The following is a 27,961-nucleotide window of genomic DNA, read 5'->3' as shown; positions in this document are numbered from 1 at the left end:
TGCATATACATATCCACACAATTTAAAGTAAAACCATCCAAAGGACAAACCAAACAATGAAGGAGGGAATATTAATCTTTATTAACACCGCATTCCAAATAGACAAGCCAAAACCAGAACAGGTAATGCATGCTGCAAGGGCCAGGTTAAGACTGAGGGAAACAGGGATGGGTTTGTCAGTGAGTCATGCTCTTGGTTTTGTTGTTATTGTTTGGGGGTGGGGTGAGGTTGTTTGTTTTTTATTTTCATATAGACAGGCCCAATCTCCAGCTTCAAACCCAAGAGCCTCTCTCTAACGGTTACAACTGGATTAGATCTAAACCCAGCTGCTCCACCCAATGTCTTTCCAGATTCTGTTCGAGATGGATAACGTACAACCACAGAGTCTCATCGGTGTTACAAGTAACCCGATGTCTACAAGAGCAAGACTTCAAGTCTCCCGAATTCAAAACCCAGCCCAGTCCAAAGCAGAGTTCATGCCCCTAAGTCCTATCATTTAAGACCACTTGCTTGAAGTTAATGATCATTTCTGTCTCTAAGTATGATGGTACCTGGCAATATTGTAACAGAGACAAATAGTGGGGTTTTTTTAATAAGGAATACATTGATTATCAACAGATTACATTCCGTTGTTTGTCTCTTTTTCTTTTCAATTCATTGTAGAGGTGTTTGGCACATTTGTCCTTTAAAACGCTGCTATTTTGTATTGTTCCAGGGCATTCTTGGCTCAGGTTTTGCCTTAAAAGTACAGGAACAGCACCGCCAGAAGCATTTTGAGAAAAGAAGGAACCCAGCTGCCAACCTCATCCAGGTACCTGTCAGCATAGTGGGCAGACGGCAACATCTGCCTCCAGAACTGCTTCTCGTGTCGTTTTCCAATCACTTTGCTTCATCGCATCCGAGGGCTATTTACTATTTCGTCCTAAAAGAAAAAAAAAAAAGTCCAACTTTAATGAACTGTCCTGAATTTGGGCAGGTGTTGCCCCTTTCCCAAACAACAACAACAACGCATGTTTTCTGGATAATGGCCTATGCCTGATTGAGTCATTAACCAGCACCGCCAATGCTGTGTAGAGGTCATCAGTCCTGTCACTCCTGGAAGGACCTCATGCATTTTATGAATCACTGTACGAGGCGTAATTGGTCATTAAGTGATGGTGCAGGGTACAGTATCATCCCTGGCATCCTGTGACTGTCTCTAGCCCGTTATGTATTACTGTTGTGAAGAACACACGTGTTTAGAATGTTGAGGCTTGTGTCTGTAGACTTGCTTTTAATGCTATGCAGGGAGAAGGCCTGAAGTGCATCAGTGTTTGAGAATATTACATAATAAGTATATTGTTTGAAGCTAGTATTTAATACATGGGTTTTGTGTTAGTATTTCTTTTTTTTTTCAACAGCTCGGGACTTGTGTTAACATTTTTCTAAAATATGTCTCTTTTTTTTTGCCGTTCGCTTTTGTTTCTTCTGTTATTGTTGTGCAAAGAACGTAACAGTCCTACAACCTAAAGTTATCTCCCTGCCCGACAAATAGCTGAACCTCCAAGGCTCGAACCTGGGGATGCTGGGATGTATATATGAAACACTAGGGGAACTGTTTCCATGGAGATGTATGTGATGGTTTGTATACGCTCAGCCCAGGGAGTGGCACTATTAGAAGGTGTGACCCTGTTCGAGTAGGTGTGTCACTGTGGGCATGGACTTTAAGGCCCTCATCCTAGCTGCCTGAAAGCCATATTCTCTTAGCAGCCTTCTGATAAAGATGTAAAACCCTCAGCTTCTCTTGTACCATGCCTACCTGGATGCTGCCATGTTCCCGCCTTAATAATAATAAAGTGAATCTCTAAACCTGTAAGCCAACTCCAATTAAATATTGTCCTTTTAAGAGTTGCCTTGGTCGGGGTCGGAGATTTAGCTCAGTGGTAGAGCGCTTGCCTAGCAAGCCCAAGGCCCTGAGTTCGGTCCCCAGCTCCGAAAAAAAGAAAAAGAAAGAAAAAAAAAAAAGAAATGAAAAAAGAGTTGTCTTGGTCATGGTATCTGTTCGCAGCAATAAAACCCTAACCAAGCCAATACAGCAAGCACATTGCTTTAATTTAGATCTCAGGTTTGATTGGCTAAACTCAGTTGCATCCACTATTTCCTGTTCCATACCTTTTGCCTGTGTCTCTGGCATGCAGTACATCCAACAGAAATGATGCTAGAAAGGAAACTGTGGCTTATATATATCCTGAAGGAAATCTGTATCTAGAGACTAAATAAGGACATTAGTTTCAAACATAGTGTTATTTTACATCTGTTTGCAAGAGATGAACCATTGGACATGAATTCCAAGGCAAACCATTGACTATCACTATATTTGTAAGCATTTAAAAAATAAATAAAGGCCAACATGCTTTTAATCCCAGGACTCAGGGGCAGGCAGATCTTTGTGAGTTCAAGGCCAGCTCTGTCTACATAGTGAGTTCCAGGACAGCTAGGACCTCACAGAGAAAACCTGTCTCAAAATAGAACAAAAGCAAGTCAAAAGATAAATAAATCAGGGTTGGAAATATGGCTGAGCAGTAAAGATAGCCGACTGTTATTCCAGAGGACCCTGGTTCAATTCCCAGCAGCCCTATGATGGTTCACGTCTATCTGTAGTTCTAGCTTCCTCTGGCCTCTGCAGGTACCAGGCACACACATGGTACACAGATATACCTGCAAACAAAACACCCATACACATGAAAATCAATAAACCAAACTGTTCTTAAAAGATCACTAATGAATGAGTAAAAAATGCTTTCTTGAAGAAAAAGTCCCCAAGATAATAGAGGCTTACCCTTTTTTGACAGGAGCTGGGAAGGTAGTTCAATGTCAAGAGCTTCTGTAGCCTGTATAAGGCCCTGGGTCAAATCTCCAGGATTTAAAAGTCTGAAACCAAACCACAGTCAGCATAGTGTCAGAGCGTACACTGCAGTAGGTAGGATACTCACCACTTTGCATCTGTGAGCACTCTATACTGAAGTGCATGTGCTTTTCAGATACCTACAGCTTTTTTGTTTTTGTTTTTATTTTTCTCTTCTTCCTCAACTTTCCTTTGCCCTAGAATACTTCTCCAACCCATGAACATGCAATTTATTCAAGGGGATCCCAGAATCCCCCTGAGCAACAAGCCCTATTAATGCATTGAACCAATAAACCATCTCCCAGATATTAACTCTCCTTAAAATCCCGCATTGTTTGAGCATAAACCGTAAGACTTCAAATGTTTAAGAATTCCTTAAAAAAATCTATGCTTTAGTTTCAGGAACCACAAATTGAGTTTGCTAATTTAGGAAGTGGCTGCCCACTCATTCTGATGAAATTATTCAATTAAGCTGCTTAAGAATAACATGATATTTATTTGATCATTGCATCTCCCTTATGTGGTCTTTGAACAGAATCCGGGGGTTTTAGTTAGATATTGTAGAAATCTATTTTTTAATTGAGATGTGAATATTTGAAGACGAGAGCACGTTGAAAAGCAAGCTTCGTCTGCTGATCCTTTCATTTCTTACCCCGTAAACCTGGCTGAATATAGAAAGCATAAAGGCCAAAGGCAATATCATTGTCTTAAGTCTGAGCCATACTCTTGCCACCATGCCGCAAGTGAGATGTTAAAATTGCCTTGTCATTTGGTTGCGAAAGAACTAAATTAACCAGCATCTCGAGGATTTAGAGGGGGAAGAAAAAGAAACCCGTTTAAAATCCTAGAAGCTCAAAGCAAATTTAGCTGTGTCAATATCTTTGCCGGATTCATTTAAATTAACTTTTCAAGTGGAGCAGTCTGGGAAAAGACATCAGCTCTGAGTAACATTCCAAATACCTGCCCAAATGTCACAAGTTTTATTAATAATGCCTAAGACTCGCCAAGTCTCTTTTAGTTTGCAGAGTGCTTCCAGCACATTATTCCATTTGATCATCAAGACAACCTACTCAGAGCTAGGTCTAAATCCTGGCTTTTTTAGTCCAAATCCAATTTTGGAAATTTTCATACATGTATACAAAGTACCTTGATTGGATCTACCCCAACTTCCTTCTTTCTACTCCGCCTTGCCCCAACCAATACATCTCCCTCTCAACTGGGTTTTCTACAACCCTCTAAGTCCAGTAAGTGATACCCATATCTACCTGAGCATTGGGTCATCCAGTGGGATCATGGCACCATCCACCCAAAGAAAATGGATAAGATTGTCTGCTGGAATTTTTAAGTGGTTTGGTCTTCTCCATATAATCATATGTTGCTGCTGTGAGGTCATAAGTGTAGTGGTCATGTCATGTCCTGAGGACATTACACAGCATCTTCCCAATCCTCTGGTTGAGATACCTACCTGTGTTAGTTGATATCTCACTCTTTCTGCCCCCACTTCTTCAAAATTGCTGTGTCTTGGAACCAATCAGGGTTAGGACTCAAAATTCAACACGGTGCCCTCCACGGGCGTTACTGAACTTTTGGGTAGACATAAACAAATGTATGAGCGATTCATAATAAAAACTGACTCTGAAGACATTGTGCCAGTTCAGTGTGGAGTAATGCTAACAGCAAAATCAACAATTCACTGAACTTTTGTAAAACCAGCCCTGACAGACCAGTGAGAAGGTGGGCTGGAAGATTATCCTGCCTCCCTTAAGAAGCAATCAAATCCCAGAGAAACCAAGCTACATATTTATGCTTTAACTTTATCTGGTGAAATAACTTGATTGGTTCCTCAGCCACCATAAAGAAAAGCAGCTAATCAGTATGCACAGCCTGGGTCATACAAGTTGATGCACTGTCCCTCATGCTTCAGACACAGAGAGCAGATTCAGAGATGGGATAGATGGAAAAGTAAGAAAGCAGAAAAGAAAATAGAAGGAAATACCAGGTTGTAACAGCATCTTGGGAAGTAAATAGAAAGGAAAGAAAGAAAGAAAAAGAAAGAAAGAAAGAAAGAAAGAAAGAAAGAAAGAAAGAAAGAAAGAGAAAATAATTCAGAAGGACTTGTTTGTTTCTTTGTTTCTTTGTTTCTTTGTTTATTTTGAAGTGCAAGACCTAACTATCACGGATATCTCAACCAGAGTCCAGAGATATTAACAAGAGGGTTTTTACCATGGAAATAGTGTACTATGACTCTCTAGAACTGGAGGGCAGGAGTAGCTGCCATAAATGACCCAAAAATGCCTGCATTATGAACCAAAGCCCTCCTACTAAGATTACCACAGAGAGACATCAGAATGCTTGCACAAATCATGCCTCCTGTATGTTTTCTGAGCTGAGCATATCCAAAGGCTAATGAAGCAATAGACAGGCTGAAGAGATGACTCACCGGTGAAGAGCACTGACTGCTCTTCTAGAGGTCCTGAGCTCAATTCCCAGTAACCACATGGTGGCTCCCAACCATCTGTAATGGGCATTCGATGTCCTGTTCTGATGTGTCTGAAGACAGTGACAGTGTACCCACATAAATGAAATAAATAAATAAATCTTAAAAAAAAAATCAACGGACACTGGATATTTCGCTAGAAACTCAACACTTAGAACTCATGAAAACAAACTGATTAGGAAGAAAAGGTACTTGCAACCTACCATTCTATACCAAGCCAAACCATTCATGGAGTATGAGAACAGTACAAAGATGTTCAGAAGCATTCAAGAGCCCCCAAATTTACCTACTGCCCTAGTTTGCTTTCTTTTGCTGTGATAGAGCACCATGACCAAAAGTAACTTGGGGAAGAAAGGTTTTATTTGGCTCTCATGTCCCTGTCAGAGTCTACCATCTAGGCAAGGCAGGACAGGAACCTGGGGTCGGGTACTGAAGCAGAGGCATGATGGATACCAACTACTGGACTGTTCCCTTAGCTCACCCAGCCTGCTTTCTTAGGCCTCCCAGGACCAGCTGCCCAGGGACAGCATCGCCCACAGTGGGCTGGCCACTTCCATAGCAATCATTAATCAAGCCCTGTATGCTTGCCTACATGTGGTCTAATGGAGCATCTTCACAAATGAGGTGGAGAGGTACCAGCAGAGTGAGCAGGATCCAAGTGGGCTAATGGGCAGTACTGAAAGGGTAGAGCAAATGGAAGTGTGGAACTGAGAGACTCTGTGATGGCTTTGATCCCAGGGATGTTCTGTTTCTTTGGAAAAGATCAGGAATGCCATAACTTTATAATAGTTAATAAGAGAAAATCAAAAAAGGAAAAGAAAACCAATGATAACTGCAAATAAATCAACACACACACACACACACACACACACACACACACATATATATATATACCTATGCATATATAAATAGGAAAGAAAAAACAGTTATAGCATTTAACAGTTTGTCAGACTAGATACTCCCTAGCTCAACATACACATACACAAAACTGAAGTGCACTGACATTTTTTTTCATTGGCAAACTAGAAACAGTGCCGGCATGGTTATAAGAATGTAAGCACTAATAACCAAAAGCTGAGATATAAAAAAGTTGGCAGGATGAAAGAAAGCAAAGATGAGACTTGAGTAGGCTATTTTATTTGCCTTCCTTAATTGAAAATTGGTTAATACCACCTAACATTGAAATAGGAGCATAGATCTTAAAAGAAAGGATTCTCAAATGGAGAAAGGAGAACCAGCAAATGATGCACTGACCCACCCATGAATATATATATATCAGAAGGTATCTAAATCAACGTACCACAGAGTTGTTTGCACACGTCCGTGTTTGTTGCAGCACTATTTAAAATAGCCAAGATAAAGAGTCAATCTAGTACCCATCAACAGATGAATGAGTAGGGAAGATGTGATATATGATATATATACATATAGGTACACACACACACACACACACACACACACACATATGTATGCACACAGTGGTTTGTTCAGCCATGAAAATCAAAATTATATCATTTGTAGAAAAATAGATGTGACTAGAAATCCTCCAGCTAAGCACATAAGCCATACTGCAAGCAGAGCCTATATTTAAATAAATGAATCGATAAATATATGTATATCATGAATATAAAGAAATGAAAAGGACCATTAAGGAGAAAACAGGAGTCGTGGGATGGGCGAGAGGGAACAAAAGAGCATCCTGGAAAGCCGAGCATGAGCCAAACACTAAATATGCATGCATGAAGATGTCATAACCAAAGTGTTATTTACTGCATCCATTACTAAAATAGAAATTATACAGGAACTGAAAAGCATGAACGGAGAAGTGATTGCTGGTTGACACGCTCACTCTTTCAGGACTGATATTTTAAAACAGCACTTTGAAAATGTAAGTTCGGTGCTAGTCTACCTTTGGTCAGCTGAAATTTTCCGGGCTGTTTTTAGAAAGAGTCAAAGGACTGATAATTGTCCTGGTCTAAACAATACAAACTGAATACTCCCCACGTAGAGAGCTGTGTAGGCTTTGTACTTTCAACCCTAGACCAAAGTTCAGATTTGTTGGCCTGCCTACGCTACCACAATCGCCCAGTAAACATAAGTTTGGTTTTCATTTGTGTTCTATTAACTTGTCCTTCACAGCTACACATGCTATGGAATTGGTTCATTTGGATCCACAGGGAACCCTGAAGGCGACTATTTTATTTTATACTCTGTGATTTGGACTTTAAATACAGGAACATCGGGTACTGGGGCATATGAATGGGGACTTGAATTTCAATGGCTAGAATCAATTAGTGGAACTCAAGGGCAAGAAGAAGTTACTGAGAATACAGGATTATGTGGAAAGCACACATACGAGTAGCATATACAGACTGAGCAGGCTTTATTTAGGAAATACGTTCTTCCTATGGGGTTGCAATCCCCTTCAGCTCCTTCAGTCCTTCCCCCTAGCTCTTCCATTGGAGTCCCCAGGCTCATTCTGATGGTTGGCTATGAGTATCTGCATCTGTCTTAGTCAGGTGCTGGTAGAACCTCTCAGGGAACAGCCATGCCAGGCTTCTGTCAGCAAGCACTTCTTGGCATCAGCAAGAGTGTTGGGGTTTGGTGTCTACAGATGCATGGGGAGGGGGGAATGAGATGGAGGTTTGTGGAGGGAAAACCAGGAAGGGGGATATCATTTGAAATGTAAACAAACAAAATGATTAATAAAGAGAGGAAATATATGTATATACATACACATCATATACATGTCTACATAATACACATACACACCTTTATACACATAAACACATATATACATATATACATGCACATATACATATGAATATGTGTATATATACACATGTATATATATACATAGATGCATATGTATATGCATACATATTCATTTATTTGTGTAACAACAATTAATGAAAGAAGAGGCCATGGATTTCAAAAAGACCAAGGAAGGGTGTATGAAAGATATGGACAGAGGAAAGGAAAGGAATGGAAAGGGAAGGGAAAGGGAAGGGAAAGGGAAAGGGAAGGAAAAGGGAAGGGAAGGGAAGGGAAGGGAAGGGAAGGGAAGGGAAGGGAAGGGAAGGGAAGGGAAGGGAAGGGAAGGGGAAGGGGAAGGGGAAGGGGAAGGGGAAGGGAAGGGAAGGGAAGGAAAGGAAAGGAAAGGAAAGGAAAGGAAAGGAAAGGAAAGGAAAGGGGGAAATGCCATAATTGTAATCCCTAAAAAAAAAGACATAATAAAACAAACACAGCAGTAGTACAACTGACACTCTGTCTCCATGTTGATTGTTAACTAATCTCAGCTCTGGAATAGATGTCCCCTGGCCCTTCTCTGTGTCTCACTTACAAGACTTCTTTTACAAGAGAACATGGAACCAAGAACTCGCCATTAAGCTCAATTTGATAGAAAATGATCAAGAAACTAGGTCGTATTGTAAAAGTAAGCCTTTAATTTTTCCATTCCCCCAGTGGTTAATGCATTTAACAGGTTATATGTGGTGTATTGTAGTGGGGGTATTTTTACCCACTAAAGTTGAATGGACTTACATTATCCGTTATATCTAGTTGTACAAAAGTCTTTCAGAATCCTGATCTCATATATGCACCACACCTCTATGGAAACCATTTAATTAAAATAGCCAACTAAATTTTCCCATCAGCTGAGGATCGTTGGGCCTCACTACCACAGAAACAACGTTAGTAAGTCTACCCTGTAACCTCAGCACTTAGGAGACTGACTCTGGCAATCGCCACACACTCAAGGACAGCTTGTGGTGCAATGGTGAGACTCTGTCTCCAACAAGCAAACTTGCTAATAATAGCAAGATGTCTGTGTTTCGTTGGTTATTTTAGTCACCCCCAAAAACTTTATGTCAACAACCCCAAACACTAAAATTTCAAGACAGTGAGATGGCAATTGTCTGTAAGATGCTGAGATGCTTAGCACAAATTTCCACAGATGTATCCGTTAAATCAACACAAGCATGTAGGTAAACATTCAGGCAAAGAATCCTACTTGAAAAAAAAGAATTAAGAAAAAAAGAAAAGAAAATGTAATCCCTTGGGTTCTACTGTATCTCTTTCTAATTTTTCATCTCACTTCCTGAATATCTCACTGAAGTATAATGTGCAGGTAGCGATGAGTCCATTTCCTAAGAGAACTGAGCAGCCTCGATTAACTGGCACTCAGATAAACAAAATATGGCTTCTTGAGTATCCTCTCTCCCTTACTATCCCACCAGGGGAAACTGCTTTGCTACCTGTTGGCAGAACAGAGTATTTTCCCATTTTCCCAACTTGATAGAAAATGCTCTTCTGTGTCCTGTTTATAACACATGGCATTACTCATAGGAAGCCCATCCACACTGTCAAGCACAGTTACAATGAGCTGCTACTATGTAGCCACATTGCACCATGTGACCGTACTACAAGGCTTCTGTTTACACTACAATTGATAGGTGTGTGGGAATTTCCAGCTGTAGTTAAATAGCCAAAATGTATTGCATCCCTTTTGGTGAATATATTTAAGCACACCTATTGTGGCTACCTGAGAACGGGTATCTGCATCATCACGTATTCATGCATTTAAATTTATTAATATTGCCGGGCAGTTTCTCAAAATCATTACTGCAATTTTTTAATTGTTGTTCAACTCAATGATAGTCTTCGAAAATAGACTGTACTTAGAACGCTTTTTCTTTCACTGTGTTTCAAAATAGTGACTTTTGGTCATACAGTAGGGATGTGACCCATTTACATGAGTTTGCGCTAAGAAACGAAGATCACAGCACCGGGGTTCTGAGGAAATGGGAGCAAATGCTCAGACTTTTATTTTGAGTTATTTGCAGGCTGAAAATAAATGAATTTATCATACTCGGCATGGGAAAGTAAGTGCAGGTGATTTCTCAATGCACAAATCAGAAGTTCTTCCAAGCACAGCCCTCGGGCAATTGGAAAACCTCTCCAGTAGAGGTTGTAGGTTCTGACCCACACTATCTCAACCTTCCCAACCTTGACAGAAGCTCTTTACCTGACATTCCTTGTCTCATCTACAAAACATGGCTCTTAATTCATACCACGGTTGTAAGGATCACACCATTTTATATCCCAAAAAATGATTATGTAATGTAGACAAGCCAATGTCTTACATCAAATGTGTATGAACATCTTCTTGGATAATAATATTAACTCCTTGCATATCTTTTCAATTATCATCTGAGAGAATATTTTCCCTGTATCTCGTTTCAGACAAGTTTTTGTGATTGCTACCATTTTTTAAATTTAATTTTATTTTATTACTTATTCACTTTACATCCCAGGCACTACCCTCTTCCCGGTCACCTCCTCCCACAATCCTTCCCCCATCTCCCACCCCCTTCTCCTCTGAGCAGGTTTAAACTTAGAAGTGTTGTGTAATTCAACTCACGGAGTCCATTAATTAAATCACCACCACTTTCTAAAGGTTGTTGGTTTATTACTTCACTGGTTTTATAGAGATTTTCTTTGCCTCTGTCCTGTCAGATAAGGCAACTATACAGCACCCTCTGAAATGCACACTTATGATCAGACAGTTGAACCAGTATCTAGAACTGGTTATGCATATTAGTATGCATGTTACCCGTTAATCATCCCCGATTTTGTATCAGATAATACATCATTTTCCCTTCACCATTTCCAAATTCGTCTTTTCTTATTGTCGAACACTTGTTTTGAAAAGCCGTTCTGATGTGACAGACTGTGTGTAACGACTCATCAAAAATGCCAATGTAGCCTGTGTGTCTGCTTCTTCCTCTGGACATGTATCAGGGCTACACTTAAGGAGGAAAAGATCCTTAACCTATAGTAACTAAATAATTGTCCTTTTCTGTCCACTCTGTTTCCTGCTCTTTCTTGTGCTCCTGTGTGCTGCGTGCAGTGTGTCTGGCGTAGCTATGCAGCTGATGAGAAGTCGGTCTCCATCGCAACCTGGAAGCCACATCTGAAGGCCTTGCACACCTGCAGCCCTACCAAGTAGGTATCAGTGGGACAGCTGGGGCTGGACTTGAGTCTCTTCTAGTTTGTTAAACAAGCCATCCGTGTGTAGAGAATCTCACTCTGGAACTTGTTTTATTCTCTCTGTTGCTTTTAAAAGGTATTTAAAGTATTTAATAGCAACTCAACCATAAAACCATGTGGCCTTGGCAGCATTCCTTAACACCAAAGGCCATGACCAAACTCTTAACGAATATGAGTTATACAGAGATGTGGTAGTTTCCTAATGTCTCTTCTTTTGAAGCAACAGGTCTTGAGAAACAAGGATCACTTGACACATCGCCTAATTTTACAGGGAGATTGTTTGGAATCTCTCTCTTTCACACACACACACACACACACACACACACACACACACACGTGCGTACACATCATAGTTCTCTGAGAAACTTTCTGGATATATATAAAGAAGGAAGACTATTTGTAAAGCTAATAGAGGGTCTCAAGTGACATAGCAGTGGTCTATTACATGTGACTATCTGCCTTCCCACTTAACTACGGTTGTGGATTAAAAGTCATTCTGAGGTCTGGAAAAATGTAATAATGAGTCAGTTTCTCTACGTGCCTCATGCAGAATGTTGCTCATATTCTACTCCTCTCCTCTTCCCTGTGTTAAGTGGGGGTACAGGCGAAGAGGATTGATTCAAACAGCTGCCTCCACCCTGTTCCCTTGAGCCCATCAGACATGCCTTCCCTCACTTCTCCCCACAGCCTTCTGCTTCAGTCTCACTAACTGAAAAGCAGTGACTCATCCCAAAGGACACAGCAGTCCCTAGTACCATGCATGGAACCTGGTTGTCCTGACACAAATCACCCCTGAGATGCTTCCTTGTTCTTGTGGTTGATAATCATTGCAGTTATTAGTGTCATTCTTTAATAAACCAGTGAAATGTGACAGAAATTGTGCCCGCCCTTTTCCCGAAAATGATATCCACTGCGTGCACATATAGACACACAGGCACACACAATCAGAATTTTAATATCCTCTCAGACTCCCTGAAGCCAAGTTCAGAACCTTTGCTTTAAAAAGAAAACCTACTTCAGTCAAGTTTGTTTTTATGAGAAGAATAATTTACAATAAGCTATAGGACGGTTTTACTTGAAATTAACTATCTTTCTGAATGGAACTTGGTGCGATGCAAAAGACTGAGACTGCTTTACATCTGCATGGTAGGTTTCTCCTCAGCATTCAGATTGCAGCGACTCCGAAAGAGAGAGAGAGAGCATCCACTCAGAACGTGTAGCCATTCTGCAAGTGCTCACTGAACACTTACTGTGCACAAGGTTGTGTTTCTAAGACTAAGCAAGAAGCAGTCAGGGAAATCCAGAATAAGTTAGTCTCATGGCTCAGGAACTAGACAGTCAAAACAAATATTGTGAAACATACCTCAGCTTTAAAGAGAAAAGTAGACAGGAAAGCAACTTAGGACTCATCGCGGGGGGCTATGGTGTCAACTTGACCATCACCACCACTAACAATGACATTAATGTCGCTAAATAACACTAGACCAGTGCTCTTGTTCCCCCACAGTTCTGGGGATGTGTTTAGTTGATCTCACTCCACAAGCTCATATCAAAGAGTAGGGTGAAAGACAGCTGTAAGAAACAACTCTGAGTCTGGGAGATGCAGAGAGAACTGGCACCCTGAACCCTCTTCACACCTCCCAAGGTTATAAAGGAGAAGTTTCTTTCCCTTTCCAGGTCATGGTTTTCCTCTTAAGGACACTGTACATGAGCCATTTCAGCCACCGCTATTTCATAGCTTTGTTTTAATGAGAGGGGGATTTATAGAGGAAAGTATTTCCCTGTTTTTTTTTTTTCTCAAAATGAGGGAAGGCTACGCTAGACAAAGGGTGAGACCCAGGGAAATATGGCATTTCAAAGAACGATTTGGATATTTTAAAAAGTTGAGGGGAATTATCAAGCTGCAGAGATGCTAAGGGGTACTGTGAGAAGTCACAATGTAGACGCTATCTGATATAACGCCTTCGCGTTTAGCTGTAACACTGAGACACGCCAAGAAAACACCTTGTCCAAGCCCACAATTCATTTGCAGAGGAACTCCCTTACACCACGCCCTAATGAATGATTACAAATGTCACCCAACAATGGGCTGTAAGAGCTCAGATAGATTTTTCTGTGCACCTTATTCACTGCAAGAAAATTCATTCTTCATATAAGAGGAAAAAATTCTACCTCAGTAAGTGACTGAACGACAGTCCCAGATTCGTGCCTCTGGGGCTTGTTCCCCAAAGTCTGCCCAAGATATGGGGACTGCAGCCATATTGGAATCAGCAACACTCCGGGAGCCTTTTGCCAAAAGCTTCTTCAACCAGAACCATAGTTTCTTAACCAAACAGTGTGCGGTATTCTGCTGTGTGGGGGCAGTTCTGGACTTGCCAAGTAATGTTGTGCTGTCTCAGATCTGCTACAAAGAACATATGTTTGAAAGGTGTACGTAGTTATTATAAATAGCATTTGCTTCTATGGACTGTACTTTAAAGGGGGTTACTTAAAGGGACCTGATTACCCCGTCTCCCATCTGGGCCATTATCCAATGCTATAAATGTACTCACTGGCTTATCATCATTTCTCTTCTGTCTACACGCACCTGAAGGAAAGAACAAGGGGAGGCAGCAAGCAGGTTTGTGATCTCTCTTCTGCTACATGTTTGTTTATAAATCAGATGCCTAACTGGTGTTTTAAATGTGCCTCATGAGTAAAATCGATCAACAAATGCAAGATGATTAAAAGTGACCTTTCACAAGATTGCCTGCACAGTTTACTGGATTTTATTGATTCTTTTTTCCCTCCTCGGGAATAGAAGCATTTTTTTTTTTACCGTAACCCACTCAGTGCCTTTTAACAATCTGTAAGGCCTGGAATGTTCAGGGGCAAAATAAACACTGCCTTTGATTATTCTTGTCTGCCACTGTCCCAAACAGAAGTCCTTCCCAAGTATTCAAATGGAATTACCTAAAAGCCTAATAGGAGAAAGAATGGGCAGTAGTCTAGGATAGACTTTCATCTATTTAGGTGCTTTTCTTGAGATGAGAAATTTTTCTCTTATTTTTTTTAATTTGGCAAGAAGTACACTAAAGACAACAAGCAAGAACCACCTGTGTGAGATATCTCCAGCCCAGGGAACAATATAGTTTACTTGGGTTATCAGTTCCACAGAGGAGAGCTCATCTTCAGGAAGAAGACCACCTCAGATTTCCCCAGATGCCTCATGGCTGCTCTGCCTAGAAAGATCCAAAGGGAATAGAAGCCAAGAGTAATAAGTAAAAAGTACCAGGAAGGGTCTTGACTGGGGAGCAAAGGCTGAAAAGAAAGTCTGTAGATCCCCACAGTGAAATATAAGTGGTAATAGACAGAAGCAACAAGAAAGGGGAAATGTTAATATTTTTCCCTGTCACTACCATTTGCTTCAGTAAAGAGAAAACAAGGTGTTCTCATGCCCTGAGCCAGTTTCTAGCGAGGGTCTATGATGACACCAACTGTAAAATATCTATACAGTGCTTGACTGGTTGTGAAACTTCCTCTGGAGTAACAAGACTGTGTTAGCCATTTATGCATTTATACTTAAAAAAAAATTTCCAGACCAAGATGACCGTGTTGGCAGGTGCTTGACACAGTATGAGACACTGCCTCAAGTTCTCCATCTGTACAGATGAGCAATGTGTTCAGGACCCTCTCTTAAGTCAGAAGGAAAAGACTTAAAGCAAAAGATGCTGGATTTTCATGAGTGATGATTACAGAAAGTATTAGCGACCCAATGAGTTGTTCTTTCAAGGGAGATTTCTAACCAAGAAGAAATTTAGTCTTTGGACCAAGCCCCATCTTTGCATAGACATCTGAGAGTCGAATTTACTCAGTGATATTTAAAAGGCATTGTCTCGTAAAGATCTATCTACAGCTTACCCAGAGGGTAATTTTCTTCAGAGTCTAATAGCATGGGTTGCAGAATAACTCGTGGAGAGCGTCAGTTTTCTTAGTTTCATCCTCCAAAATGAAACTGATAGCCAAAGAGGAAATTATAGGTCATGTACAAATGCTTGAATAAATATGGCCTCTTTGGCAACCCCAAGACCATGGTCACCTTGGGCCAGTAATAACAAAAGCAGAAGACACATTTCCCAAAGTTAGTATATCAGAAAAGCTATCATGTCTCTCTAAAATGTTAAAATCTATTCAACAGACCTGTGAATAAAGTTGGTAAAGATTCACTTGTAGATTTGATGTGTGCAGAGCCACCCAACCAGGCCCATGACTCGAAGAACGACATGGTGAAATTCTTTGCTTCTCTGCATGCATTGAACATTTGGCAAAAACAACCTTGAAACCAGTCGTATATAGCACCACTCAATTTCTCAAGCTTCCTATCCCCGCCCCCCCTAATTAATTTATTTACTTATTCACTTTACATCCTGGTAGCAGCCCCTCTCTGCCTCTCCTTCCAGTCTCACACTCACAAGCCCCCCTATTTCTCCCTTTCCTTCTCAGAGAAGGGGAAGCTCCACTTTGGTACCTACCTGCTCTGGGACATCAAGTATAAGCAGGACTAAGCACATCTTTTCCCAATGAGGCCTGACCTGACCAGTCAGTCCAGCTAGATGAAGGGGATCCAATGGCAGGTATCAGAGTCAGAGACCGTCCCCTGCTCCTATTGTTAGGGGACCCACTCCCCAATTATTTATTGCATCTCTCATGTAAAGTAATAACAAAAAATGTGCTTAATAAATTATTCTTGATTGGAAGAATAAAATTTCCCCAACTCCAAGTACGTTTTTGGAAAACACAACCAACAAGAAGAACAGATGAGCTCAGCACTTACGAGCACATACCACTCCAAAGAGGACGCATATCCATATGCAAGCATCCATGTCAGGGGGCTCACATCTGTAACTGCAGCTCCAAGGGATCCTCCACATTCTTTTCTGGCCTCTTTAGTCACTGCACTAAAGTAGCTCACATGCCCGCAACTACACACACATATACATATAGTCAGAAATAAATCATTAAAGACAAGATACTGCAAGAACTATAGGAAATAAGCTTGAAGCTCTTTTTTCCTTTTTTTTTTCTTTTCTTTTTTTCGGAGCTGGGGACCGAACCCAGGGCCTTGTGCTTGCTAGGCAAGCGCTCTACCACTGTGCTAAATCCCAACCCTCCTTTTTCCTTTTTAAATTGACACATGCTATAAAAAAAATGATATGCATTGAAACTCCCTTTGTATTTATTGCCTTGGCTTCTCCCATGTGCTCCACAGACAAGAGAATTTATAATATTGCAATAATGAATGCAGAAAGACTATCGTTATGGCAATGACAACACCACCCTCATAAGAAGTAATCAATCTGTCCTTACTGAAGCAAAATATCCACCACAGAAAATGTGTTTATAATGAAGCTCTCCCTTGGAGAAGAGCAGTTCTGAGTTCGGGATAATGTTAATTAATGCTTGACCTCATTTCAAATGAATGAATTAATGGGTAATACCCAACTGCAGAGCCTTTTGCTGACTTTGTGGTCAGCCATTTGGTTATTGATGTGGTTTAGATAAACAGAGCAGACAAGTGTCAGCCCCAGGAGGAGCTGATTTTTCCTTTAATCCTTTGGATACCTCAGAGTCTGGAATCTACTAAGTCCTCCCTCTGGGTCTTTCCTTCTGTTAAAAACCTCAGATGAGCTCAACACTTCAGGCAGCACCTTTCTCACAGGCAGCCAGCCCCACCGCTGAGGAAGAGCCCTGTCCACAGATGACACCACAGGATGTAAATGGACAGAGGTCAAACACACGCCACCCTTGATTAATTACGCTCACTGCTTTGGGGTGTTCTTGTTACAAAGAAAAGTTTGACTGTCTGTGAAGTTGAGATACACTTTAAACAACATTTATTACACCCCAGGCTAAGAAACACTGTGATTGATACATTTTAATTCAAAACTGCAAACAAAAAGATTGAAGAGAAGTTTGTTTGTTTGTTTGTTTGTTTGTTTGTTTATATATAGCTATTGCTCAACTGGATAATGATGAAAATAATGTTTCTTTGGCTACTTTGAATACAGAGTCAGGAACCCTCTCCACTTAGACCATAGCTCCATCTTGCTAAGCATTATTATGACGCTCTTCCTTGCCCTATCTTCCCATTGGAATAGTTAGAATCGAAAACATGTGTTGATGTGTTTATTGATGCTCTTCTAATTAAGTCTCCCTTAAGTAAAACTTCCAGCTCATTTTTAAGTGGGACAGTCCTCCTCTCAAGGGAGTACATTGTCATTCTCAGAGAAGAGTTTACATGGGAATCTGTCTGGTTACCCTACCTCAGTATTTTGACCTAGAAGTCCTATCTTTCCTCCCTTCCCCCTTGACTAGGTCATCAGAGAGTGGCCAGCAAGCCATTGCATTGATATAAGAAGGTTTCATTTCTTCCCGCCTACGTTTTTATCCAGACAAGAGCAGATGGTACCCACTGAGACTGGGGAATTAACTGTGAATCTCACTGCCTCCTTTCTGTCTTCCTGTGAGCAATGGCATACTGTGTGCCTGCTTCAGTTACACAGCCATATTTTTTATCTACAAAGCACCCCTAACACTGCCTCTAGACAGCCAACTATCTAAGATTGCTTTAGCAGGCACCAGTGAGGCTGATTTAACATGTGTTAAGGCACAGGTATCTTAGGGCATTATACTGTGGCCCATTAAGTGCTTTGTCCAAACCACTCCAGTGTGTTCTCACCCAATTGTGTGACTCTTGGGAAAGAAGTCGAGAACGCTTGAGGAAGAGACTGTGTGTTCTTAATGTTTCTTCTGCTTTTAGTTTGTTTTGTTTTGTTTTTTACTACTTTTTTTTTCTTCCATGGATAGTGAATGATCTGCATGTATTGTTAGGCTAAACTCAGTGAGACTACACTTGATTTTCCTCCCCCACATATTCATATTAAATAGAATCTTTCCATCCATTTGCGTTATTTATAGAAGGAAAGGGTTTGCTCTTTTATACACAGCCAAGGACTTAGTAATTACACAATTGTTTTCATCTTTATAAACTATGGATCTAGAGTCCTTTCTCCTGTTTACTTTTGAACAGGTATTCAACCTGACACCTGTTTACCTACACACTAACTATAACTTCAGCTCCACGCAAATCGTGTGTGTGTGTGTGTGTGTGTGTGTGTGTGTTGTGTGTGTGTGTGTGTGTGTGTGCATGCGCGCGCACGCACGTGCTTATCTTCAAAAATACTGTTATCTGGTTCATTGATTTGTGGAAATATTCATTCTTAAATTTCCTGAAATTTTGGCTCCCCATTATTTATCCTATATTCATGGATATTCATGACAGAAGTTGCCCTACTCTGCAACATTATTATCCCCGTTTCGTATGAAACAGACCCTGACGTGTATTCCCATCATTTGTAATGCTTACTTGTAATCTAACTATTACAGCCTAACCGTAAGAGCAATCTCGGGCAGCACAATTGAACGGCAGAGAGCCTGCTGCTTATGTATTCTGTCTACTCATACAACGTCAAGTCAAATGGCTTGTCTTTAGAAAAAGAAAGCCCTCAGCACCACGCTGGTGGAGAAATGCTTAATAATACACTGCTCTATCTCCCTCACTCCTAGTAAGTTCTGTAGTAATAAGCAGAAGTTCTTCAGAATGTACACCTCACGGAAGCAGAGGTACCCAGCATCCCAGCTGTTGACATGAGATTTGAGAATGCCAACTAACCTCAGGTGCATGACCAGGTTACGCCGCCACGACACCTGGGCCCCGTTCATAGACTCACTCTCCTAGGGACATCTTGAATGACGTCCTCAGCGCGCTTGTAACTTTCCTTGTTGCTTGTTGCCTGCTTCCGGAACTCCATCACTGGGACGAAATCAATACATAAAATCAAAAGCAGGCATAGTACTGGCGGTCAGCCTGTTGGCGCCTCCTGGTGGCTGCTCAACTGCTAAGCTGTTGCACGCGCTGGTTTGTTAATGGCTGGGTTGCCATATTGTGCCTGAGGCGACAGTTTGTAGGGTGCTTATCCTATGAAGGGCTAAAACACTAATTGTGTATAACAATAGCGGCGGCAGAGTAAGCCCTAGTGGATTACTACGGAGTTAGGATGCCGCAAGATTCCCTGGCAGGGTGCATCTAACAGTTGAGTGCATGCCGGGCCACGAGAGTGATTTGGACAGCTGCTTCCAGTGAAGGATGAATTCCCTTGCAGAGCAGTTCTGCAGGCTCCCCTGGGCATGGTGCTCAGCTGGGAACATGGAATTGCGTACTAAGAGGCTCCAATCAATGACCACTGTGACCTTTTGGTTACTTTCTCCAGAGACAGACTTACTTGTTCTCCTGGGGATTATCCTTGGCGAGCTTTCTTAAAAAAGTGCTGTGACAGAAAAATTTTCCTCAAAAGTCATGTTTTAAATGTCAACAACAACAAGCAAAAAAAAAAAAAAAACAAAAACAAAAAAAAAAAAAAAAAAAAAAACAAGAAAGTAATGGAAATGTTTATGTCCTGGTGAAATGTCTATAATTTTAATTGATGGGTGGTTTCTATAACAACCACCTAATCAGTTTACTAGACATCTAATCAAGAAGCTCTGTTGATTTCCAAAGGGGAGACAAGGCAGGAAAACCAATAAAAGAAAACTTTCCATTAGAGGGCACGCAAACAGAACTTTTCCTTGAGAAAAACTCATTGCGTGTTAAGATGCTGCTCTAAACTTCCATACTCTCATGTCAAAAGGGAAAAGAAAACATCACATTTTCTCTGTTTTAGCATGTCATCTATTGAATTTACTTTAGGTTTTGGCTTGGTTTGGTCTAGTTTGGTTTGGGCCTTTGAGACAGCATCGCCCTTTACAACTCCCGTTGGCCTGGAACTTGCTGTGTAAATGAGCTGGCCTTGATCTCACAGAGATCAGCCTGCCTCTGCCTCCCGAGTGCCTGGATTAAAGGCATGCGCCATAATCTACCATACATTGCTTGGATTTAAAAAGGAAAAAAGGACATTAGCAAATCTCTTTATAGTTTAAAGATGCTAAAGAGGAAGGGTTGGGGAGGGAGATGGCCTGCCAGTTAAGGCCATTGGCTATTCTTCCTCAGTACCCAGGTTAGATTCCTAGTACCCATCTGGTGGCTCACAACTATTTATAATTCCATTACCAGGGTATCTTGTGTCCTTTACTGGCCTCTGAGCCCCAGCCATGTGCAGGGTTCACAGACAGACAAAGCGTCCATATACGCAAAATAAAATAAATTTAAAAGAAAACCAAGAAGGAAATTAACATAGAATTAACCTAGAATTAACGTATCAATTTTTAATGTGTGTAGATTTAAAGAATGTTTCACCGATTCATAGAGATAATGAGGTAATGAAATGTCACAGGGGGTGATTCTTAAATACCTTCTCAACATAAATAAATCAGGGGAAATCTGAAGTTTTACTTTAGAAATTTTTAAGCTTTTTTAAAAAATGTAATTCTTTAAAAAGAGAATAAAATAGAATCTATATTAATTTCATTGCGATGTTTTTTTGTTTTTGTTTTTATTTTTGTTTTTTACCTGTTTCCTATTCATTCAGTTGGGATAGGAAAGAGATACAGTGTTCTAGCATTTAAACATCAGCCTTTATGTAACTAGCATTAATTCCAGTAAGGTAAGAGACGAGGTCAAACATAGTGAGAATACTTGGGGCGGTGGCTGTGTCTACTTGAGCCAGCCATGTATCAAAATAAAGGTTCAGAAGCAGACACGTGTTTGCCGAACTGGATCATCAAAAATTTAAATTTTAATGGTGAAGACACACTGAAACGTTTTAAAGATTGGAAACTTTTATGATCAATATCTCTTTAAGAGAAAGTGGACATTTTTCACCTATCTCTTTGACAGGTTTCTCTTAGTAATTTAAGGGTTTGGGGTGGTGTGGGGGACCCAGTCTGAATATAATACTGTGCGCTCTTGAACTGTTTTCTCTTGCTGTTGTTTAATGTAATCTATCATTTAATCATACATTTGTCGAGATAAACCCTGTGACTGATGGGACGGTTGGACAGAACTCTTGAACTCACGTGACCTCACCACAAAACTGCCTGCATGTGCCTTCAGCTGGTGTGCTGGAAGCGGCTGTGTCTGCATTTGGGGACAGGAGGTGTCAGCTGCATGCTCAACTCCTTTAGTGCTAACCAGACTCTCAGGCCACCATTGTGCACGATTCGATTTGTTTCCATGTACACAACTTCGCCTCAGACACGGTACCTCTTTAGAGCGGCAGGATGTTGAGTGACTAGGCGTGGAAAGACAAATGTCACTACCTCTTGTTAGCTACCAAACACGCACCCACTAAACGCATTTGCTGTTGGCATCTGCAGCTGGGGACCGTGGATACTGCGGTAAGTGGAAAAAGACGAGACCTTCACTCGGTCTCAGACAGTCCTCTGAGCACGCTGCCTCCACCCCCCATGAAGGCTGAAGCATGACTCACACGAGCTGTGCTGAGCGACTCACCCTCAGATCCATTGCCGCCTTATTTCTTCAGTCCCTGAAGAGCACTGGGCCCTTCACATTGATAACTGTGTGTTGCTTTCTAATGAATAGCACGGTGCTTTGTAAGTGAAACAAGAAACAAATGTTGGGGCAGGCAACACTCTCCACAGTTCATTTGATTCCTATATAAGATATATATATATATATCTGTGTTACTCCTGTCTTCACATTAGTCAGAGACCTCTGCATCCCATGTCTCCACTGTCTCCATAATCCCTACCTGCTCCCCTACCACATCACAAAAGACACACATCTTAACCACGAAAGGGTAAAGACGCATTTGGAGTTTGTTGTTAATACAACCTTGATCATCCCACGGCAGCTTGATCCTACCCTAGTATCAGGGAACAGAATGTTTAAACAAATGTGATTTTACTAGTAGCTGCCACGGCAAATCAATAGCTTGTTTCCTAGCAGGAAGTTGCATTAGCGAACACTGCATCTCTTTCTGTCAGTCACCTCATTCATTACATGTCGAGGCTGCCCCCACCCCAATCCCTGTGTAGTTTCTTTTTCCCAAGAATAAAGAACATAATGTCAAGTGTCATGTGTTTAATACATGTGTGCCGTGCTGTCAGTTGCTTTGAGATTGCATGAATTTGTGGGTATCCTCATCTTGCCTGGGATACACAATGCATGCTGAATGTAGGTACATCATCCCTGTCTACCTATAGAAATACTTAGGGATTCCAAAGATCTCCCAAACACACAAGCAAAAGGAGCTCAACAATGGAGGGGAAAGCCGCAACCACCCAACAATTTTTAAAGTGAATTCCAAACTCCTTTTGGGTTACCTTCAGTGAAGTCGGGTAAAAAAGTGCTCTACCTGGTCTTTTCCCTTCCTGCATAAATCCAAGGAGCATGCATATACTTGTAAGAGTGAGAATGATCTCAAATGGACACAAACACCATGGTTAAATAAAGTTCTTTTTTTTTTTTCTCGATAGAAAAAAAAATCTATGTCTATGCCCCTACTTGCTGAACACACCCTTGCCTATTGAATGTAAATGGCCTCATGCAGTTTCATCCAAGTATTCACCCCTGCGGAATTAAAGCAGCTTGTTGCGATGGAATAACCGTGGCTCTGTTTCCCACAGTCAGAAGCTGAGCTTTAAGGAGCGAGTGCGCATGGCTAGCCCAAGAGGCCAGAGCATTAAGAGCAGACAAGCATCGGTAGGTGACCGGAGATCCCCAAGCACTGACATCACTGCTGAGGGCAGCCCCACCAAAGTGCAGAAGAGCTGGAGCTTCAACGACCGAACCCGCTTCAGGCCCTCACTACGCCTCAAGAGTTCCCAGCCGAAGACGGTGATAGACGGTAAGCCCGGTGTTTGCCACTGTTTTTAGCCTGATATGCTGCTCGATTATGAAATGATTGGTTCTCTGTGGTACCACTGAAGCTGCCAGGTGGAAGCATCCCCAGGGAAAGAAATTGTTTATTCTTCCTGGAAATTTATTTGATGCTCTGGTCAGGTGTACAAAACATGCGTTAGTTTTGAGAAACAACTTGGGCAGCTGAACGTATAGCTCAGAGAAGGCAAGTGTCTGGAAATAGAGAACAAGGTTAGGGTTTATCATGGGCAAAACCCTGGTATTCATGACTGGTGACACATTTTTTTATTTAAAAAAAGGATAAAGAGACACAGGGAGGGAGGGAGGGAGGGAGGGAGGGAGGGAGGGAGGGAGGGAAAAGCCCTTTTGTCAATTCTTCCCTCTTACCTACACTACATTTCTTTCAAGTTCACCATGACCTCCTTGATGGTGTGTCTGCTGTGTGTGGCCAGCCAAGCCCCAAAGTAGAAAGACTAGCACCAACCTTGTGAATATCCTGAAATGTGAGATTGGTACCCTTCTGGGCCCAAGGAAAATGGTCTTCCCCCTTGTCCCACAATCCATCTACCATACACTCAGAGACTGCTCTTTGTCTTAGAGCCCTCCTGTGCAAAGCTCTGCAGCCTTCTAAAGATGAATGAAACTCTCTCCCAAGAGAAATTAACCTATTTCCTCTACCGCCCCACGTGGCACAAGGTTTCTTGCCAACCTTTTATTGACTGACGCATAATTTTCATGTTTATGAAATACTCTCTCTTTTTTTTATTTAAAAACTATCTCAGTTTTTCTTTTGAGTGTGCCCTGCCTTGGGATCTCTCACACTGGGCAAAGCGCCAGAATCGACTAGCCTCTTCCATTAACGCTACAAACTGCAAAGGTCACCAAGCCTTATACGCTCGTTCCCTAGCATAACCTGTGTTTTCCCAGGCCCTTAAAGCTCCAGGGATAGGAGGAACAAGCAGAGGTCATGGCTGCAGTGATTTTAGGTCCCTGTGGTGAACCCCTGGAACCTCGGACTGACAGCCCCTCCCAGCTTCCTCAGAGGTCCTCGGGGACCTCCCATCCACTCTCAAGTGAACAGCACGCGTCCTTCCTTCACACTTCTTCGCTCTCTGTGCCCCTCCTGGTGTCACGTTCCCCAAATAGACTCCTAGATGATGACCTGACACGGCCCCACCTGGCAGACATGATGGCTCCCAGCTCAGAGGCAAGGACATGCCGATCCTGCTATGCCTTCACCTGTTGCTCTGCTAAGCTGGGAAGCGTCTTGTCCTCCGTGCCTTGTCCTCCGGTGTCCTGTACGCCTCATCTATCCACTTGAAGCATCCCGAGACACTGCTAGCACAGATTCTCAGTGTTCTCTTGTTTCCATATTTTGCATCCTAGGAGGAAATTCCCAGATACCTTTGGGGTAGTTGCGTCGGGAGACCCTGGTAACAGGCTTTCTGTTGCGCCTTGAAAAAGACTCACTAATAAAAATGGATGTATCCTTTCTGCAAGATGGTTTGGCAAAGAGATAGCAAAACCATAGCAGATGCCAAACATTAGTCGCATCCACCTACCGGCTCCCTCTCCAGATGCATGAACCAGTATCACACGTTGAAAATGATTCTTACTGATATGAAAGGGAACTGATCACAGGCCAGACAGCATGATGTATGCCTGTAATCTGAATACTTAGGAAGCTGAGGCAGGAAGTCATGGATTCAAGGACAGTCTAACCTACACAGCAAGACCCTGTCATAACTCCGGCAGATATGTACCCTTACATGTATATTACAGGTGCTGTGTACACAGATTTGTGTTCATGTGGAAAACTCTGGGAAACAAATGAGATCATAATTTCATCACTTCCACATCTTCTTCACCTGTATTTTTCAGTACCTGTTACAATGAACATGCAACCCTGTTGTAATAAGAAATCCAAGCAGGACTTTTGGTAGATTAAAAAAAAAGATCCCTTCCATACACCATCTCTCTCTCTTCCTCCTACTCTAGCAGCCCTTGAACTATTGGGTACCAAATATCTCACTTAAGGATGATCCTTTCAGAGAGGTGAGAGGAGTATCTGGTATCTGCAGTGGGCGACCCTTCACTCACCGCATACATGGATCTCCCAAGGATACTTAACAGCAGAAAATACAGCTTGTATTGAGTTGTTATAACGAAGCACCTCCCTCTGGAGAATTTAAACAACAGAAATTAACTGTCTCGATATCCGGGGCTATAAGTCTCAGCCAAAAGTGTCGGCAAAGGTGATTTCTACTAAGAGCATCTTTCTTTATGGTCCTTCTGTCTTCACATAATCTGTTTTTCTCTAGCTGTATGTGTACTTTTTTTTTTGGTATGGAACATGAATCATATTCGATTTAGACCTACCTTAATAACTTCATTATTGAATTAATCACTTCTTTAAATACCCTGTCTCCGAATACAGTAGCATCTAGAGGAGTGGCTGGATGTAAGGATTTCCACACACGAATTGGGAAAGGCAAACACAGTTCAGCCCCTGTCAGATCTCCTGCTTGTATAACAGGTTCTCTGGCTGACTGAGGGGTTTACCTGTCTTCCACCCTGACCCCAGGCTCACTCTATACCAAGCACATAATTATTACACATTGCTATGGGCCCTTATTCTGAGAACATGAAGTTTTAAACTTTTCTTTGTCTCCTTGCTGTGAGGTTATGGTTGGCTGAGCACATTTAACTATATGTTAATAGAAACTAGGTTTTGAAGAACATAGAAAATGAATTCTATGTTGTGCTGCTTATCCTGAAAGAAAGGGAATTTCTAAGACTTATTAGAATAGGCACTACCTATCCTAGCATCTTCTGTTTCCCCAAAGGTATCTCAGAAGTCAGATTTTTTTTAAAAAAAAAATTTAAAAAGACCTATTCTTTACCAAATCACAGATTGGAAAGGTCTCATGCCATACACTTGCTAGATCATTTCATACAAGTGCAATTCTGTTTGCTCAGAAAAGAATTGCCTTGCCCTGCCCGAGCCCCTTCTCAATTGATTCTGAACTCCCCAAGTGAAGGCAGGACTGATTGCTGCCCTGTTGAAGTAGCTCTGAGCGCTCCTCACCGGCAGGAGATGGTAGCTCCTGACTCCTCATTTAATCCGATAGCCAAGAGTCTTTACTTATGATTTAGCTTGAAATTGGATCTTGGAAATTTTCAAGTACATTTTTTTACAGAAAAAAAATAATAAAGTAGCTATCAAGTAAATGTGGCCTTCAATTACATGTATACATTATCTTCAGTGTCTCTCCAGGTTAGGAGTCTGTCTAAAATCCACTTATTGCCCATGGAATATAATACGTAATAATGCTAGAGCTGACTCCCAATTTTCCCAGGTCCAGTCATGTGTTCGCTTCTGGAGCCTTTTTCCGCCGCTTCTTCACGTTTCATTACCCATTAGCATCCTCAAGGAGCCGGCATGAACAGAAGGAAGAATAATGGGAATCCAGATATGCCTGTGACTTAATAACTAAAACCTACATGTAAAAAAAAAATCAGCCTTCTCTGAATATCAGCTATAAACCAAAAACAAAGATTTCACGGCTAATCTCTAAGTGTGAACATTTCCTGATGACTCGGGTGTAATGTAATGACTCCTGTGCGAGCTTATTAAATATCCACTTGGTTTTCTTTGTTATGGTCGTCATAAGACTAACCTGTAACAGTTAAGAAAGCCACTCCAGGGGTTAGTGGTGGTGCACACCTTTAATTTCAGCACTGGAGAGACAGAGCCAGGCAGATCTCCGAGTTCGAGGACAGCCAGGTCTACAGAGGGAGTTCCAGGATAACTGGAGCTACACAAGAAACCCTATCTCAAAAGAAAAAGAAAAAAGAAAGGAAAGGAAAAGAAGTGGCGAGTAGCTGGCAAATACTGAAGCTAGAAATGTACAGATGGTAGAGGAAAATCAATTCTAAGAATATTTACTATATATTATCGTAGTAAATATATTTTAATCACGATTACTTGGATGGTACCTCTTAATCTATGCAACCCTATGATAACTGACAGAAATGCCCGCACTTTAATAGTTTTAATAGCACTCATGCCTCCATATAATTGTAAAGCTCAGGTAGCCATAAAAATGGCTTTATCACAAGACTATAAGATTACAATGAGAGAGGTAACATCTGTCAAATCTTCTGTGACATATTGTTCTAACTGCTTTAGCAGTAGCAGCCCTGTGTCATGACATAGTAAACATTTCTTTTTTTTTCTTTCTTTCTTTTTTTCTCCATCTTTATTAACTTGGGTATTTCTTATTTACCTTTCAATTGTTATTCCCTTTCCGGGTTTCCACGCCAACATCCCCCTAACCCCTCCCCCTCCCCTTCTTTATGGGTGTTCCCCTCCCCATCCTCCCCCCATTACCACTCTCCCCCCCAACAACCACGTTCACTGGGGGTTCAGTCTTGGCAGGACCAAGGGCTTCCCCTTCCACTGGTGCTCTTACTAGACTATTCATTGCTACCTATGCAGTTGGAGCCCACGTGTATAGTCTTTGGATAGTGGCTTAGTCCCTGGAAGCTCTGGTTGGTTGGCATTGATGTTCATAAGGGGTCTCGAGCCCCTTCAAGCTCTTCCAGACCTTTCTCTGATTCCTTCAATGGGGGTCCCATTCTCAGTTCAGTGGTTTTCTGCTGGCATTCG

At 41.6% G+C, this 27,961-nt stretch overlaps 1 protein-coding gene and 1 long non-coding RNA gene across 5 annotated transcripts in view; one reads left to right on the top strand and one right to left on the bottom strand.

Annotated features, from left to right (window-relative positions):
* The window catches only part of Kcnq5 (potassium voltage-gated channel subfamily Q member 5), a 564,994-nt gene that overhangs the window by 473,981 nt on the left and 63,052 nt on the right, over positions 1 to 27,961 (top strand). Inside the window, 5 exon segments of one of the 3 annotated variants that reach the window (NM_001134643.2) lie at positions 716 to 811; positions 11,293 to 11,387; positions 14,026 to 14,052; positions 19,038 to 19,094; positions 23,055 to 23,275. In NM_001134643.2, coding sequence (NP_001128115.2) covers positions 716 to 811; positions 11,293 to 11,387; positions 14,026 to 14,052; positions 19,038 to 19,094; positions 23,055 to 23,275 — 496 coding nt within the window. 3 annotated transcript variants of the gene reach the window in all.
* On the bottom strand, positions 60 to 19,559 carry LOC134480561 (uncharacterized). 2 transcript variants are annotated; one of them, XR_015629453.1, is made up of 4 exons: positions 4,350 to 4,467; positions 4,150 to 4,265; positions 2,819 to 2,910; positions 60 to 922 (listed from the first exon to the last, which is right to left on the bottom strand). It is a non-coding gene; the product is annotated as an uncharacterized LOC134480561 (long non-coding RNA). The 2 variants fall into 2 exon arrangements; XR_015629452.1 differs by lacking the exons at positions 4,150 to 4,265; positions 4,350 to 4,467 and adding an exon at positions 19,144 to 19,559.

The sequence above is a fragment of the Rattus norvegicus genome, chromosome 9, assembly GCF_021556685.1.
Source record: "Rattus norvegicus strain SHRSP/BbbUtx chromosome 9, alternate assembly SHRSP_T2T, whole genome shotgun sequence".
Classification (NCBI taxonomy): domain Eukaryota; kingdom Metazoa; phylum Chordata; class Mammalia; order Rodentia; family Muridae; genus Rattus; species Rattus norvegicus.
The sequence above is the reverse complement of the archived record's forward strand: the minus strand, read 5'-3'. Positions and strand labels throughout refer to the sequence as shown.